At 38.8% G+C, this 18,013-nt stretch overlaps 1 protein-coding gene across 3 annotated transcripts in view; it reads left to right on the top strand.

Moving 5' to 3' along the window:
* PCSK5 (proprotein convertase subtilisin/kexin type 5) overlaps positions 1–18,013 on the top strand; it is a 252,572-nt gene that overhangs the window by 141,786 nt on the left and 92,773 nt on the right. For all 3 annotated transcript variants that reach the window (XM_054184936.1, XM_054184937.1, XM_054184938.1), the window contains exon 10: positions 5,116–5,219. In XM_054184936.1, coding sequence (XP_054040911.1) covers positions 5,116–5,219 — 104 coding nt within the window. The remainder of the gene's footprint in view (positions 1–5,115; positions 5,220–18,013) is intronic.

Below are 18,013 nucleotides of genomic sequence, written 5' to 3'. Positions count from 1 at the left end.
CAGCTAATATTCTTGTCCATGGGGCTATATATTGGAGTCATTAGGACAGGTAGTAGGGTTGTGAATCTCGTGGGACAGTTTGGCTGATTTGTAAGTGATGAGAATGTGGAATAAACTAGGCAACTATTTCTTATGTTTTGTTTATAAATTTATCATGAAGCGCTTAAGGGTGGCATTATGCAGAAATTAGCGATGAAAATTATCTCCTACTGCTCTGCATAATACCTAGGGTACAGAGACTCCTTTTTATAGCAATAATTATCCACGTCTGTTCTCCCATAGCCAAGATTTCCAAAGAAGGTTATTTGATACTTCCAAATTGAATGGTGATCGTCTTCTTAATCCACCCTGTGACATTGTGATTTTCCTTGATTCTTTGGAGAAATGTTTATCGTATTCTTCCAGCAACTCTCATCAGACTCAGCTGTTTTGGCAAGAAATAGTTTTTCAGATAGTCCACCTTGTCATATTCAAAGTGCTGGTTATGAAGAAAATGTAGCAATCATTATTCATGTTGCTAACCATATAATTTTGCTAAAAAGAAAAATCCAACCCACGGTTTCACCCTATTTTTATTGCATATTTTTGCACCAATTATTTGTTATGAACAGGTTTTTTTGCTACAGTATCATTATGCAAAAGGATAGAGCCTGAATTCTTTACTATTTCCAGGATTAACCCAGTTGTCACTAGGGAGACTACTTGTGGAATGAAGAAATCAGATTTGGCCAAAAATGATGATCTACTATTTCTAAGCAGCCTGCTTAAATATACTGTTAAATCTCAAATGAATATTACTGTAATATAATTTAATATATTTGTCCTATTTCATTTTTTCTCATTTACCACGTTTACCAAAACATTTACCATGTTTTATAAATATTTTGAGAAGACTAAAAGAAGAGGCCTGTACCTTAGAGTATAAGTATTCATTAAGGACACAACATTCGTTACTTTTTGGCTGCTGTACAAGCGCTTTTGTATGTAATTGTTCTCACTTCTGCTTATTCTGGTTTGATTTTGAGTATTGTCTGGTATGTGTAATCCCAAGGCAATTTCAGATGAGACATTGAAAAAAAGAATTCTGGAAGGAAATTGCCCATTTTTTGAAATCAATCCATTATCAAGCAGTTAGTACTGTTCTTGTTAATGCATTTGTTCATTTCAAGATGTTTAGCCATTAATTCTTCTGAGATTAATCCAGTGGTAAATCAATTAACATCAGTGACATCTTGTCTGGATCTGGGGCCCACATGGCTAGCAAACAACTGTTTACTCACTTAGGATCCAACTTTGACATGTTTTACAAATATTTGACCAGTTCTGTGATTTTTCCAGATGCTTTAAAATTGGCTGCTAGACTATCTTGTTTAAAAAAACAGAACAAAAAAATCCCTATTCTTTCTCCAAATGAACTGCTATTTTGACATCGTTCCAGTTTCTTTCTTTTTTCTTTTTTTTTCTTTTTTCTTCTTTGTTAAAGTTTCTCAAAAAAATTATAGGCAAACAATTGCAGACCTATTTTGTTTTAAATGACGTGTCTACTGTAGAGCAAAAATTTCAACCTGGCAATAGCCCAATTCTTAGTATAGTGAAGGTCCTAGAGTAGGCTACAGAAATTGATTTGGATATTGTTCTTATGCTGTTAAATCTCTTAGATATGAATATGCCGAAACTGCCATTCCTTGATAATAAAACATAAAAATATTATGAACTAAAAGCAAGTAGATTTGGAGGTTACATAAGAGACAGACTGATTTAACTGTATACCATGTCATCCATGGCCAGGAAATCAGACCTTTGTTCAAGGTTTTCTGCCCCAGAAATCTTATGTTATTTTTATGATTAGATAAGTTAGATACAACAGTGAATGGTGTGCTTTTCAAGATCTGCCATGATTTTGGGGTTTAGAAGTAAACCGTGATTCTGAGACATAATGTTACTTGCTGACTGAGCAACTAAGTCCAATTTATGACAGGTTAGTATTATCAAATGAAGACTGTGACATCTTTAGATCCTTTAGCTATGCATAGTTAGAACCACCATTAGATCCACCGTTATCTTTAAATAAACAGTTGAGCGTGCCCTACCTTGAATCTCTCCTCTAGAAGTTGAGAGAAGTATTTCAGTGCCTTATTTTTCACCAGTAGCATGGACAGTTTGCTTTATAGAATAACAGGTTGTTTAGATTCCAGATTATAAAGAGTGCAGCCCTTGGGATTCCTGGAGGTCTTCCTGAAGGCCTTCCTGAAGGCTTGAAACATGTTTTTCTAAGGCTTTACACAGCTCCTGGTGAAATTCCTGAGCTGGTATAAAATCATATTGATTTTTTTTCTTGAAGCATGTTACGTGACTGTCCAAGCATACCCTATCTTAGAAGCCCTTAATGCTCCCTACATTCCATGACAATTTTTTTCTTTTTTTTTTCCAGTCATTTTTACCAGCTCAGCTGTTTAAACAAATACTGTCATTCTAGTCCAGCTGTCTAGTTTGAGAAATTCCACTTTAAGAAAAGAAATGCATCTATGGGTATATTAATGCTTTAATAAAGGCTCAGGGACAGCTCTCCTTAAAATAACAGAATAATTTAAATATGGGAATAGCCTTATATCTTGTAGACAAAAAAAAATAAATTGAATGGCCATGAAATGATAGAGCTTGGAAGAAATTACAAAAAATTCTGGCTACAATTAGTAAGAGATTCACTTAAAAATCACCTTCCTTCTTCAGATTATTCCATCTTCTTTTCCTGTTTCAACAACAAGCATAGACAGGACTTTCTGTGTTGACATGACGCTTCCTGTGGTGTCACAGCTGTAGGTAGAAAGGTGCTAGGTTACATCAGCATACCCATGGTCTGCGCACACCTGCTGGGAAATGTTCTGCAATGGAACAGATACACTCAGAATTAAAATCATTATGCAAAGGAAACAAGAAAAATATGTATAGTTAAATCATTTGGTCAATTTCTTTGCATTATTCCTTACAATCTTGTTACATGAAAGGAGACTGACGTTTTTAGGCAACTCCTGTTTTCAAGCATATGGATTATAAGGCTATTGGAAAACCAAATTTGTGAAAATCAGTTATAGGTGAGTGAATGTCCCATATGTTGCAAGTCCTTCTCTCCTGTATGGAATTACGGACCATGGTTCTGAAAATCATTTTAATTTTCAATAATGCCACCAAAACAGGTGAACTTCCATTGGTTAATACCCATGAATATATGCCTACATGCGCACAGAGGATAGGTTAGGAGCAAGTTTTTCTATAAACAAGTTGATTGCGAGTTTGCAATAACTTCTGCACCCCTACTGCCTTCTCCTAAAGCTGCAGCTTGTGCAAGCTGAAATTTGTCACCTGAAAACCTAAATCAATGCAACTTGAATGAAAAAGAAAGTGCTCATTTTTTAATAGATTATCGCATGCATTCACTGATTGCTTTCTAATAGCTTGATTTCAGCTCACAGGATAAGCAGGATACTACTTCCGTATTTAAGCGCCACAAAGCACTGATTACTCAAGTATTTCCAAAAATATATTCTTTTGACAAAACAAGTTCTGGAAGATGTGAAACAGTGTGTGCAGGGTGCAAATCCACACAACATTCATTTTTGTGCATCAGACAGGAGATGAGTGAGATTTGTCTGTGTCTTCCACTGTCAGGGGGACTTAGAGAAGAACAAGATATTTCTGAGTCTGCTTCCCAAAGAAGTTTCTCATTGAAATTTCTAGTAACTTGACTATGCGTTAGTTTAAGAGTGTATAATCACTGCATGTGATGTCAATGTCCCACTCACCCAGAAAGTCACCCACTCACAATCACCCATGGGTTGACCTTCCACACACTCTTACAGCGGTTTCCTTGATGTAGTTTCTACCCGCAAGTGGAAGCAGAGCCCAAGTATCATGCCTTAAAGATAAGTGTAGAGACTAGGTCACTTGTCTGCCCGCCCAAGTGACTTCTTGGTTTGAGAGACACAAGAGTGCATGTTGAGGAATTGAACCAAGGTTTCCCAGAGTTTCAATGACTGCCTAGTCCTGAACAGTGTAGACAGCCAGTGCTGGGTCTGATAAACTTCATTGTGGTCTATCTTCATCATTACAGCTGAGTAGAGTTGAGCTGTGCCAGTGTGCGCAATATGGGCAGATAATGATACTCTGAGAATAATACTGACTGGTGTTCTGCACCACAATACTTTTTTCCTCTTCATTTAGTGACTAAGTTTACTCCTCTACTAAACTGCATTTTTTAAATGGACTACTATTCATCTCCTTAGAGATGATAGAAAAACTGAGGAATTGGAAGGAGAAAGAAAAAATTATCCAATGATGGCCATGCACCTTTAGATCGTCTTCTAAGAAAATAAATTCTCCTTGGGCTGGATCAAAGAGAAACAAGAAAACTGTCATCCTTGAAGATTTGCTCTAGTCCTAAAAGATAAATGGGTGTTAATGTCATAGTGAGGATGCAAACAGCATCTTCTTTCACCTTCCCAGTGGACAGCTTATTAGGAATACCTTAAAGGAATACATATCTGTGCAATCAGGCACTTGCTCTGTAACTATTCAGATTCAATGCTGGCTGCTTGGTCTTCTTGAAGAATACACACAGACCTTCAGTGAATTCCAAGGCCTGGGTAATAGACAAATTGATAACAACAAAGCACCTGAAATAGCTTCAATAGTAGCTGAAAGTCTAAAGGAATTGCCATCTTGAGCACGCAGTTAGTAAGATTTAGTAGAGCTTTTCGGCAAGCCAACGTTTTGCTTTTTTTTACTTTGCACTGGTCAAGGTAGATAACATACAGTAGTGGTGGTCATACAAATTGCCTCTGTAAAATGTAATCCTTCATCTTCCCTTAAGTTTTATATAATAAGATATTATCATATATCATTATAGTCTGCCTAATGCAAACCTCCCGACTGTATAAATAATTTCCTGTAGTAATTCTGTAAAATTCAGACACGTTCTTTTGAATGGAGCGAAATAAAGCAGAGAAGACAAATGAGGGTTGTTTTGATTTGGATACTTTTTAGCTTACATGATCTTGTATCCCTACATTCTGGTAAAATATGTCTGATCTGTGAATTTGTCTTTCCCCTTTTTCATAGTCCATTTCTGACCTGGAGAGACATACAGCATATTATTGTCAGGACTTCACGTGCAGGACATCTGAATGCTAACGACTGGAAAACCAATGCAGCTGGCTATAAGGGTGAGAGCTTCCTTTCTTTTTTGCCCCCAGAGGCAACATCTTTTTTGATATTTTTGAAGAAGAAATAATCTCAAGTAGTTTGTTTGACCCTATGTTGTGTATAGTTTTGAGACCTTTCAGGCTCGAACTGAAGGGACCTATCTTCTCTTTTATAAGGAAAACCTCTTAGAATGACTAAGCCCAAAAAATGGCAGCTACAAAATGAATTGGCCAGATCTTTAGTCCCTTTCATCCCTATTTCACACACTGCTTGCAGAAAACTAAGTAAATTGGTGGGTTTTAATTTCTCCCGGAATAGCTAGTATTGTGATAAAATAATATAGAGTTGAAGATACAGCAATTTCTGGATTCAGACCATGTTCACATTCAGAATTGTTGACAATTTTGATTTAAAATGACAAAACAGTATTTTCAAATTTCTGTTTTGTATGATTTGCCCTACGTTATTTATATTTACAGCTTCTGTCAGATTTAGGGTATCCTAAATACTAAATATCCTAAATTCTAAATCCAGACTTGTAATGGGTCAGCAGTCATACTATCCGGTCAGCTGTCACGTAGGTTTCTAAAATTCTGTACAGTCCTGTAAATTTGTATTAAAGCTATATCTTTTTAACTTTTTTTCTCTTTTGTGATGCAAGCAGAGGTAAACAATGGTGCCATTAAATAAGATATATATGTATTTAGGATGGGTTAAAACTGGACCTTGAATCCATACAACGTTGTATTTCAACACAGATTGGCTTCTGATTCCCATTCACTAAATTCTTACTGCTTTCTGTTTGGATTGCATCTAACAAAACCCCTAGAAGTCCCCCCAAGACTGCAATATTTCTTTTAAGATGAGATTTGAACTGTTTTGGGCTAGGATCTCCTAAGAGAAGAATGTAATATACAAGAACCATCAAACCTTTACCCTGGTTTCACTTTAAAACTGAAGCCTAGCTTTAATCTATTTCAGATCAAGGCACTGCTACCATATAGCATCTTTAATATATCATTCTGACCTATGACATTTCTACTGCAATGGAATAGAAACCATAAAAAAAACACAGACTTTCATTTTTGGATCCAAACCAGGCTCTTATTACAGAGGATAGATTTAGAAATGGCTATTTGACTCGAACCCACTCATCACAGGAAGGTACTGACATTCAATAGCCTGGTTTTGTCCCATTTACAAGCACAAACCCCCACACAAAACACATACATAGTGAGAAATAGATACACGTCCTTAATTGCAATAACATTACACTATTTGTTATGGTGAAACATTTCCCAGGATTTAAAAAGTTTTGGCAGGAGATTGTGACTATACTATCATTTTGTTGGATCTATCTGAAGTTCAAACAACGCTTTTCAAGTAGCATAAAGTAGAGCTTTTTTTTTCCGTAACTCACTTCCAAAATTCTATATTTTTATGTTTTTCCACTTGTTGCCCAAGAGAGGCAAACACCCTGTGAGGCATTCCACAGCAGCTGTCACTCATTATCAAGGGAGAGGTCACACTAATACACCAGCAGTAGCTGCACTGGCAGCAGGACTTGCATTGTTGCACCACTGGAGCCTGTTTATTTTAAATCCTTGGAGCCATACATTTTTCTATGCATTGCAGCAGATAAATAGTGAGGAAGAGGGCTGAAAAAAGGTTTCTCTTCCACTTGTGCAAATGCACTAACATAGATAGCTTAACTGGGGGACTGGGATTCAGGAAATACAACTTGAGCTGGCAGAGCTCTGCTGTAGACTCCATAGTGGAATTGAAAAAGAGGAAGACAAACTAAGTGCTTCGACCTCTGTGGAGCTCAGGAATCAACCTTAACCCAAATAAAAGCACTAGTTTTAACTAAATTATTTTGGCAACTTAGTCTAAGCAAATGGTTCCAATAAAAATGCAGCTCTCTTTAAACCTCTGTTGGTTTTGGAAGAAGGAGAAGCAAAAGATTTAGATTAAATCACAACATCCAAACCTGAATTCAAAAGGGGGTTTGCACACCGCTGCTGGCAAGACTGAAACAGGTTTTTTTCACTATTGCACGTGGCAATATTTAGTATAATATTACACTATTATCCTTCACTGTTGCCAAGAGTAACAATTAAAGTATGGTTTTTCATAGATGAAGTACTCTGATCAGGCTGAGTTCCTTAAGGAATTGTATCATAATTTTGTTGATGGCAAGACCCATATTTCTTCCACAGCATGTTCTTAACAAGGGTAGGGGTGGAAGATTTATTTTTTTTTTAAATTAACTAAAGCAAAGACAGTCACAAGAAACAATCTGCCTTTCTTCCATGCATACTGGGGAAGAAAGAAGGAAACGAGGAGAGAGAGACAGGCTTGCTCCTTTAGAAATAAGAACTCAAAGGGTGAAAACAACAAAAACTTGGAAGAACCTCTCACTCAACAAAGGGTCAGCAAGAGCTGGTAGTTGAAAGTGGGTCAGCATGCCTTTTCAGGGGGCTGTTTTGCTGGGCTGCATGGCAACCCTGTCCCTCGCTATAGTCCCTGGCAGCGTTTTGCCATTGCAGAACATGCAGAAGGAGCTCACAGATGTCATTACTTGTTGCAAAATCTCCTTTTTTTTCCTGTCTTACATTCATAAAAAGAAAGATTAATTCATGAAAAACACTTGAGCCAGCTAGTAATTTGCTAAAGTAGTGCTCGTTATTTGTTTAATTTTCTGGCAAGTAAACAGCATTCGTTAAATGCATGTCAATAGAATTAACTCAGACATTGGCAAGAACTTTTTCTTGGTAATTTTTTATTATTGTTTTGTTGTCAGCCAGCCTGTACCTTTCCTCAGGAACTTATGACCTGGTGGTCTCAAAATGAAACTCATTTTGGGTTATTCTCCAGTTAGTAAGTTTTACATATAATTTGTCACTAGATAAAGAGATACGCTCAATTTTGCTTCAAAATCAGAGAGTTTTTTCCTAATTAAAGCAGATAATTAACTGATTATATGGGAAAACACTAGAGCACATCTGTTTTGTGAAGCTATCAAAACTGTTGATCTGTTTTTGCTATGTCATATTGGTATGCAAAGGCTCCTTCTTCTGTCAGTTGTTTGGTCAACAACAGAGCACGTAACTGCATTCATAAAAAGGGAATGCTGCATTAATGCTGACTTGTCTCTAAGTTGAAAGATACAGAATGAAACACTGTAGTTTTAAGAACAATAATTAAATCATCTAAACAATTCTTTATCTGTAAGTGAACCAAATACTGTCTCTGGGGAAACAGACCATTCACAGTGAAGGAATTCTATTAATTTGCAGGGAGATTTTTAGAGAACATCCTTCACTCTTCCTGGCTCTAAAGTGTAGACAATAACACTTCAGTACAGTGAGATAAAATGCAACTGAAAGACAAAAGGAAATCAAAACTCCAGCCACTTTTTCTTCATTTTCAGGCTATTCCTAGTCCCAGTGGAGGTATTCTTCCTACAGAAACCAAATTGTCTCATTTGCCAGGGAGTAACAGACTACCAGAGTTATGTCACATCCCTTTAGGTTAGCCAAAGTATCTGCTGGTTCCACTAGAGAGTCACCACTGCAGAGAATTGTTCACATTTTATGTGTAATTTAATACACATTTTAATATAATTGCTTAATAAAATATACAATTTAATATAATGCTTAATTACAGTATTTAATAAAACTGGTGATTATTCTTGTTGTGAACAGAGCATCACCAGTCTGGGAATGAGAAAGAGACAAGCCTATCTGTACTCCTAGGTAGGAGACCTAGATTGGACAGATTTAATCTGCCGTAGGTTTACCAGTAACCAAGCACAAATTCAGAAACCAGCAAGAAAATACTCATGACAATGTGTACATTTCAGAGACGACAAATAAACTGTTCATTAACACCCTGCTGCATATTTTCAATAACTTTAAATTTATATTTTTTAATCATTGTTAGAAGCTGGCATAAGACTTCAGAAAAATAGCAAGCACTCGTGAACAGTTATATCAACCAATCATCAAAGCTCTGTTCATCTATCGAAAGACCTTCCAGTCTTAGAGATGCTGGCTGATACTTTTCACACACCGTTAGCAGCCAATATCAACTCCTACCCACACCTAATGCCCATACACATGGTGCATGCAGCAAGTGAAACACAAGCTTTGAATTTGGCTGTTGTAATATCCCAGTTTTGGATAGCTGGCAATCTGACACCAAACCCATAAAGTTGCATTGGTCTTTGTAGGAGTGAGAAAGACCATATCCTATGCAAGCTAAACCAGTGGGGTTTTGTGTGTAAAAGATTAAGTTGATATTTTCAGGTAGACAGCTTAGAATGCTATTGGTAAATTTCTTTCAAATTTTTGACAAAATGGGCAAATGCTAGCTGCCTCACATGTGACTTGTTTCTGTCACTCTCCAAGGGCTGTGTTGGCTCAAGGCAGTGTTTCCTCACCAGGAATACCCCTAGCACTGTGTCCTGTGGCCACCTGCGCTTCTCAGCAAGCCCATGGCTTCATTGCCGAGCCATGACACAGAGCTATTTCTGCAGCTCTACACCAACCAGGGAATCCCCTAAGCCAGATTTTGTGTCCAAATGCATTAGTCCAGCTCAGTAGTGTCACTCCCTAAGCCACTGGTGTAATGATAATGCCATCAGAAGAATCTGACATCTGGAGTTCTATTTACCAGACATTAAGCTACACAATTTTAATGTTGTGGGAATTACATTTATCAAGAAGCAAGCATATAACATACCTTTTCCAAATGTGAGCCACATGAACAAGAACATTACTAAGTAAGGTTTTTCATGTAGGCAGCAATGAAGTTGCAATAAGAAATCCAAGGGCAATCAAAAGAGACTTCAGGGTCTTGGGATGACTGGCTAAGGGATCAGAAGCATATTAACCCTGGTGGAATATGCAAAGGGAGCATTTTCCTATTAGAGAATTAATTTGATTACCATTAGTGATTAATAAGTGCTAGGGTACCATGTCCATCCCATCTAGGCATGAATATGCATACGATATTCAGCATTGCAAATGTGTATGTAACAAAAAGACAGTCCCAAGCACAAGCAAGAAAAAATGAATATACACTAACTAAAGACTGGAAAGAACTATGACAGCTAATGAAGATTTCATAGAAACACATTAATGACTATTATATATGAAGAGCTAATGCAGCTCATGTCTAAACCTTTAATGACTGGCTAAGGGACCAGGAACACAAGTAGTGTTCTCCTTTATCCTTCTAGTTGCAAGCAAAGATGAGGGAAGAAACAGGAAGACCCAGCAGATCAATAACTGTCTCTGAGACTGGTGTCACTGGCAGAGTTTTGGGTTTTTTGATCAGCGGTTGGTCTACATGAGACCAGGCCTGCTGGTGACAGACGCGGTACACCTGTCTCAAAAGGGGAAAAGGATCTTTGTGCAGGAGTTAGCAGTGCTCATTGAAAGAGCTTTAGATTTGAAGGGGGAAAGGGATAAAACCAGGCTCGCTAGAGATAAGCCTGCCTGGGGAGGACTTGCCAGTGTTTGACAGACAGTGTTCTAATGATGTCCTCTGGTCTGCTCCATGATGTGCTGAGTACACTAGAGCACATTGGAAATGTCCCTGTACTAGTCCACATAGCACCCTAGTCATCTCAGTGAAGGCTAGTGATGGAGAAACACACAGCAGCAAAGACAATTGTTGATGCATTAGAAACCACAGAAGCGCCAGAGAACAGTCACATAGGAATTAGGACTTCTCCCCCAAAAAGGTGGCAGGATCAATAGCCTAACTAAAGTACATCTACACCAATGCACACAGCATGGGCAACAAATAGGAGGAGCTGGAAGCCACTGCGCAGCTGGAAAACTGTGGTGTAATTGCAGTCACGGAGACATGGTGGGATGATTCACATAACTGCAGTGTGGCAATGGATGGCTATAAACTCTTCAGAAGGGATAGGCAAGGAAGGAGAGGTGGTAGGGTAGCCCTGTATGTTAGGGAATGACTGTCTAGAGCTTGACGATGGTGATGAAAGGGTCGAGTGTTTATGGGTAAGAATCAGGGGAAAGACCAAGTGCTGGGTCCTGCACTTGGGCCACAACAACTCCATACAGCGCTACAGGCTTTGGGAAGAGTGGCTGGAAATCTGCCCGGTGGAAAAGAATCTGGAGGTGTTGCTCAACAGCTGATTGAATATGAGCCAGCAGTGTGCCCAGGTGGCCAAGAAGGCCAATAGCATCCTGGCTTGTATCAGAAACAGGGTGACCAGCAGGACTAGGGAAGTGATCATCCCCCTGTACACAGCACTGGTGAGGCCCCACCTTGAATACTGTGTTCAGTTTTGGACCCCTCACTACAAGAAGGACATTGAGGTGGAGCAGGTCCAGAGAAGGGCAACAAAGCTGGTGAAGGGTCTGGAGCACAAGTCTTATGAGGAGTGTCTGAGAGAACTGGGGTTGTTTAGCCTGGAGAAAAGGAGGCTGAGGGGAGACCTTATCGCTCTCTACAACTGCTTGAAAGGAGGTTGTAGCAACGTGGGGGTTGGTCTCTTTACCCAAGTAATAAGTGATAGGATAAGAGGAAACAGCATCAAGTTGCACCAGGGGAGGTTTAGATTGGATATTAGGACAAATTTCTTCACCGAAAGGGCGTCAAGCATTGGAACAGGCTTCCCAGGGAAGTGGTTGAGTGACCATCCCTGGAGGTATTTTAAAGACGTCTAGATATGGCAACAAGGGACATCATTGTTTAGTGGTAGACTTTGTAGTGTTAAGTTTACGGTTGAACTCGATGATCTTTAAGGTCTTTTCCAACCTAAATGATTCTATGATTCTAAGTAGGCAGCTGACAGCAAGAGTTCTGGAAAAGCACGTGTATTTTTGGAAATGACATTCTAGCCATATGTACACGACCAAGTCTTCAACAGATTGGTGGATGTAAAGTCTGAGAGAGATGCTGGCGCTCACTCACATACGCAGGCATTAGTTAGAGTAACTGAACTGGCTGGATTACCCTGAACACTTTTGGCCTTCTAGCCCCTGCTTGGAAGTTCTTTGAAGTCAGAGCAGCTTTAGTTTAACACCAGGAAAGGAGAGAAGCAAACAAGCTACAATTAGTAAGTAGTCTAATAGTGAGTGGAAGTGCCTCCCCTAGCACTGACAGAACATGTATGTTAGGAGAAGGTCTGTGTACTCTCAAACCACATTTAAATATCATAGGAATCACATGGTCAGTACCGTAAACTTTATCATGGCTACTTACAGAAAGCATTGCTGTAGTTAGAAAAAATAGAGGTAGGATTTGGAAATTTACAATAGTTGAGGAAAAGTGGAGTAAAACCATGCATTTTTTAGCAGCAAGTTTAAAGTGATTTTCTGTTTATTGTATGGTCTCTACAACCTTTCTAGATGGCTCTGTTTCCTTCCCACGTGCAACAATTCAGCTCACAGCTATAAATAAAGTTTTCTTAAATGTAATATAATTGCATTAGGAATTTTTCAGTGTTTCGTATGTTAAACCCAAACAAATTGCCAAGTATCTGAACTCTGCTAGCCTTGAGTGAAACCTAAAAAACCTCTTTGGGACTTGGGGAAGGTAGCTGGAAAATATATTGAGGTCTGCAGCCTAGATCATTGTTATTGAATTTTATTTTTTTTCCCCCTAGCACAAATTGAGATCCACACGATGTTGCTTCCAGTTGAAAGACATGTAAGATCACGAATATATCTGTATAGTTCCTGAGATGGACATGTACAAAGGAGGAGAGGAAGTCTCTCAGAGAAGCCAGGGAGGTGTCATTACTTCTCCCGGCCTCACACTTCATTATCAAAGCTTCTCATTACTCGTCGGCTCTGCAGACTCACTTTTCTGCTGGGTCTGAAAAGCAAGGAATGGAGCTGTGAATGTAAAACAGAGTCTAAGCAGAAACTTCAGGCCTGTGCTGGGATACATAAAGAAAAGTAGACTGACATTTTGTGTTACAGTTGGTTGCTTTCCTGGGGTCATATATTGGGAGTCAAACTTACATGTGTTTTAAAATGTAAATTAAATGACTCTAAATCAGGAGTAACAGGAGGCAAAAAGCAAAATTAGGCTTCAAATTTTTATTATAATAGCACTTAGAATTGTCACACCAAACCATGATCAGCATATCAGACAAAGAATTTAAAAAGATAGTGCCTCTAGTCAACAACTGGCAAACTTGACGTCCATCTGTCCTAGATATAAAACTATGTACAATTACTATGCTCTGCATCTCCTAGTATTCCAAACATTGCCAAGTGGACTGACAGCACTAACAGGATGCACACCATGGGAATGATAACCTTTGACATTTTTTTCTTTTAACAAGCCCAACTTAGGCCTTCAGCAAAACTCTGCAAATGACTGGGGAGCAGGGAGGAAGGGGAGAGGTAGAAATCTTCCCCTTATGGCTCATAACCTAAAAGCCTACCACTGCATGTGAAATGTAGATTTCTATTTTGCAGTATTAAGAAACAAGAAACAGGATCAATGAATTTAAAAAGTGAATGATAAACTGATGCAATTCTCCAAAGCAGAATGCTTTAGAGACAATGAAGACTGCATTTTGGAATAAAAGTCTTCAAAATGCATTTGTATCACCTCTTTATATACTAGTTATCAAAGCAGTACACTTGTGAGAATATTCTAGACAAACATCTAGCCATACTTGTATACATCCATGGCAATGGTGAACATCTTGTGCACGGGGTAGTTCTGTCTTTTTTGAAAAAACAAGTATTTGCCTTTGAGAACACCAAAGTTCTTCATGGCTGTTGCCTTGCTATAGTGCATCTCAGTAATTGCAAAACTGGCCATTGTTTTGTTATCAGTGTATCTGCTTTAGTGGAACTAGGATTCAAGCCAGTTAGGAAGCAGATCACACCATCTACTATACAGTATTTTAAGCACTTGGAGCATCCTGTCAGGATGTAGAACATCTAGTAATAATAGGGAACGGTAAGGGCCTAGGTAGGACAATTCAGCTCAGTTAGATGCCTGGATTTGTTTATAACTGTATCACTTTTTCCCTCCAGAAAAATCAACTTTTAAGTCAGGGGATGCAGAAATTCATCCGCAAGGTCTATTACCAGCATTACTGGTTCAGCTGTCTGCAAAGACTTGGCTTATTGTTTAACGTCCTTTTGCTTCACGTTACCGATCATAATCTACTACATAGCTCTATGGGAACAGTGTGAAATCCACTTAGTTAATTAATAATTTCTTTGCTTTGAGATGGGGTTGGTATAGTTTTAGTTCTAAAACCCACCATCATTATTATTAAATAATTGTGAAACACTTTGTTATGACTTTCTGCATATTTGTGTATATCCTTCCTCTGCCGAAATCTGCTGCAGCCCTGTGCTTACTCAGGAATTAGTTTGGGTGTAAATATCCCTCTGGAGCACTGACACTTCTGAACAGACACGGACGCTGTGTGAGACAGAACAAGAAGGATGTTCTGCGCCATGTGTCTGATACACCTGACAGCACAAAAATGCTATCTTTGAGTCTCCCGCTAACGATCTGTCAGCATTTCCACTTACAGTGCCTTTGACTCATCCGTCATCATCTGTTCTGAGATGAAGCCTAGCATAGAATCTCTCACCAAAAGGTGTTTTTATTGTTTGGTAGGGTGAAATGACATCTGGCTGCTTTTGAGTTATCAGGGAATCCTAACTGTACCTCTGAGGGCAAACTTGCTCCTAATAGAGGAAATGAGTACATTTTCTTAAAAGGTGTTCACAAAATGGCTTTTTTGTTTAGAAAAAACCTTTCAAGCAGCCACGTTTCTCAATGGATGTTTGTGCTTTTTTTGAAAAAGAAATCCAATATAAAAAGACTATCACTAGTTAAAAAAAACATAACTTCTATTACTGGAGATGCTTCTTAGCCAACTTTATTTCGGCAAACTTTTTTCTCCCTTCTAAATGTACATAATCCTCAGATTTATTCTATTCACATACGCTGGCTCATTTCAAGCGATATAAATGAATGTCTTCAGTAGAGTCTTTATGATTTACAGCCAAATGCTGCTGCAGAGAAGCAGCAGCTTGTCTGTCTTAGCAATCACCAGGCCGCACTAGTCAGGTTTTCTGTTTCTGTCACAACTCTGCTCCTTCAGAGGCAGAGAAGTAAAACAGTCTTCTGGTCACTCTGCTGAGGTTTTCAGCAAGGCTCACTGGTATTTCCTGTGACACCGGGGGAAGTGTCCCCATACGCAGGGCATAGTAGACACCATGTGTTCTGAGGACTGCACTAACCTGGTTTACTCATACCTAAACAAGCTCTGAGGAGTGAATTTGGAACTGACCCAGGCCTTGCTGAGGCAAGGGAGAGCTTGGCATGGCTGTGCTGGGTGCACATGGGTGCTCGCTGCTGACCGTGGGCTGTGGGGTGGCTGAATCCCAAGACTAATGACCTCTGCCCAAAGGCTGCTAACACTCGTGAGCAGGCAGAGTATTTGGGTGGTACTTGCCGTCACTACTAGTAGAGTCTGACTCTTAGGCCCCAGAAGTGTATTTAGCTCTTAGTCCTTTTTGTCAACCAATGTCAATGCTTAATAACCGTATGTGCTATAAATTGCTGAAGTAGATAAATACTGCCAGGATGTGAATGCAAATGTGATCTTGGATTTAATTCCTTAATGTTTTCAGATGGTGTGGTTTAGGGCTATTTTTAAGTGGCTGCAAAGTTTCGCAGCAGGTGATGCAGCGTCAGCGTTGCATACAGAAACGATTCACAAAGGCACACTGGCTACTGGAGGTTTAGCTTCTACTAGCTGTCCTGCTAGTGTTCCTGGGCAATCTATATTTTATTTTATCAGTGAATAGGAGCTTTTTGTCAGACAGAAAAAAATGTAAAATCCAGACGGCTGATCTTTTTTGTCAAATCTATTATCGGGTAAATACACAGTTAGGGTGGATTGAAGAAATTATTAGTGAAGAAATTATTTGCACTAATATAAAAATTAGAAACTGACATAAACGCCACTGGAAGCTCAAGAAAAGCAATTTTTTAAGTATTCTGTTAGCACCCTTCTGACTACAAAAGTAGTCAGAGGGCTGGAGCACCTCTCCTGTGAAGACGGGCTGAGAGAGTTGGGGTTGTTCAGCCCAGAGAAGAGGAGGCTCCAGGGAGACCATACTGCGACCTTTCAGTCTATAAAGGGGGCTTATAGCGAAGATGGAGAGAGACTTTTTAACAAGGCCTGTAGTGACAAGACAAGGGTCAATAGTTTTAAATGGAAAAGGAGTAGATTTAGATTGGATATAACATTTTTTTTATGATGAGGGCAGTGAGACACAGGAACTGGACCCAGAGAAGTTGTGGAGGCCCCATGCCTGGAAGTGTTCAAGGTCAGGTTGGACGCAGCTTTGAGCAACCTGACCTAATAAGATGTCCCTGCCCATGGCAGGGAGGTTGGAGTAGGTGAGATTTAAAGGTCCTTTCCAACCCAAACCATCCTGTGTTTCTATGATTCTGTGGTATAGAGGCCCTTCATTTTATCATTGTGCATCTTTTTAACCGCCACTTTTAAAACAAATCTATTGGGCAACTTTCTGTCCTTCACATTCTTTTCTGGTGTGATGATAAGAGTAAGAACTCAGTCTTCTACCATCTCTGCTAAGCCTTTGAAAATACCTGGATTTAAGGGAATTCTATGGGGAGGGAGAATTGAGTTTGCTGCTTGCTTTGTCTTTAGGTGCAAAAATTGAGGGGTTGTTCTGTGTAAAATATAAAAATACAAATAATATGCTTAATCTGAAAAGCATGAGGGAGTTGGTTTTACAAGCAAGAATAAAAGAGAATGCACGTTTGTGTTATTGGCTTGTAAAGCAGCTACGTGTTTCAGAAATCACATCCAGTTATCACAGATTATGGTCATAGTTTGACACGAAATGGGAACATGGCTGAAACAAGATGAATTCTCATTCAAGATCAATGTTCTCTTAGTTAGGACATGACAAAACAAAATTAAACTACTTCAGGCTGTGTGTCATCGTAACATTTCTCCTTTTTTGTCCCTTAATGTTCTTTGACAATTGTCTTCCCTGGTTGAAGCATTTTGGTATACTAAGCAAATGACAGAAACTTAAAGTAATACAGAATAAGAGCTTTATATTTGCAAATAAAATGTGAAATGTGAAAGAAATATTGGTGTAGGTTGGTTTGAAGTATTTATAGGATGAGAGTAACTTGAGAGTCTCACATCTGCTAGTCTTGCTAAGCGACATTTAAGAAAACCACAGTATGAGGGGCATTTTAGATTCCTATTTTGTTGGTCTTATTTTGGATGAGACTGGATCAAGATCCTAAAGTAGCACAAATGAACAAGTCATAATAATTTATATATCAAACATCTGAATCTAGTTAGGAAAGCTGCATATTCCTCATTTGACAAACTGAAGTTATTACCATTTCTCTCCTTCTGGTGTAGTATTTGATGTGTGTATACAAAATATTTATATTTCCAATGCTGCTTTCACAGTATAGAAAATTAAAGGCCAAAAATACAGTAGGGAGAAAATATTCTGCAATGGTTTTTGTCAGATGAGTGAAAAAGGAAGGGAGGCTTAGCATCTAAGCTACTGATGAGACGTTTTGATGACAGGCAATGAAACTGCAGCCTAACAAATCAAGTTTAGCTGCAATGAGGCACTGGAAAGGCTGTGTTTTCCTTGTCTGGGCCCAGTTTTCATGGAGTTTGCATGATTCTGTGTTATGATTTATCAACACCAGTCATTCATATTTCTCTTAGTTAAGTCAAGTGTGATATACAAGTTGCCTTTAGATTTGGTGGTAGCTC

The sequence above is a fragment of the Rissa tridactyla genome, chromosome Z, assembly GCF_028500815.1.
Source record: "Rissa tridactyla isolate bRisTri1 chromosome Z, bRisTri1.patW.cur.20221130, whole genome shotgun sequence".
In the NCBI taxonomy this organism is placed as follows: domain Eukaryota; kingdom Metazoa; phylum Chordata; class Aves; order Charadriiformes; family Laridae; genus Rissa; species Rissa tridactyla.
This window is presented reverse-complemented; position numbering and strand designations above follow the sequence as displayed.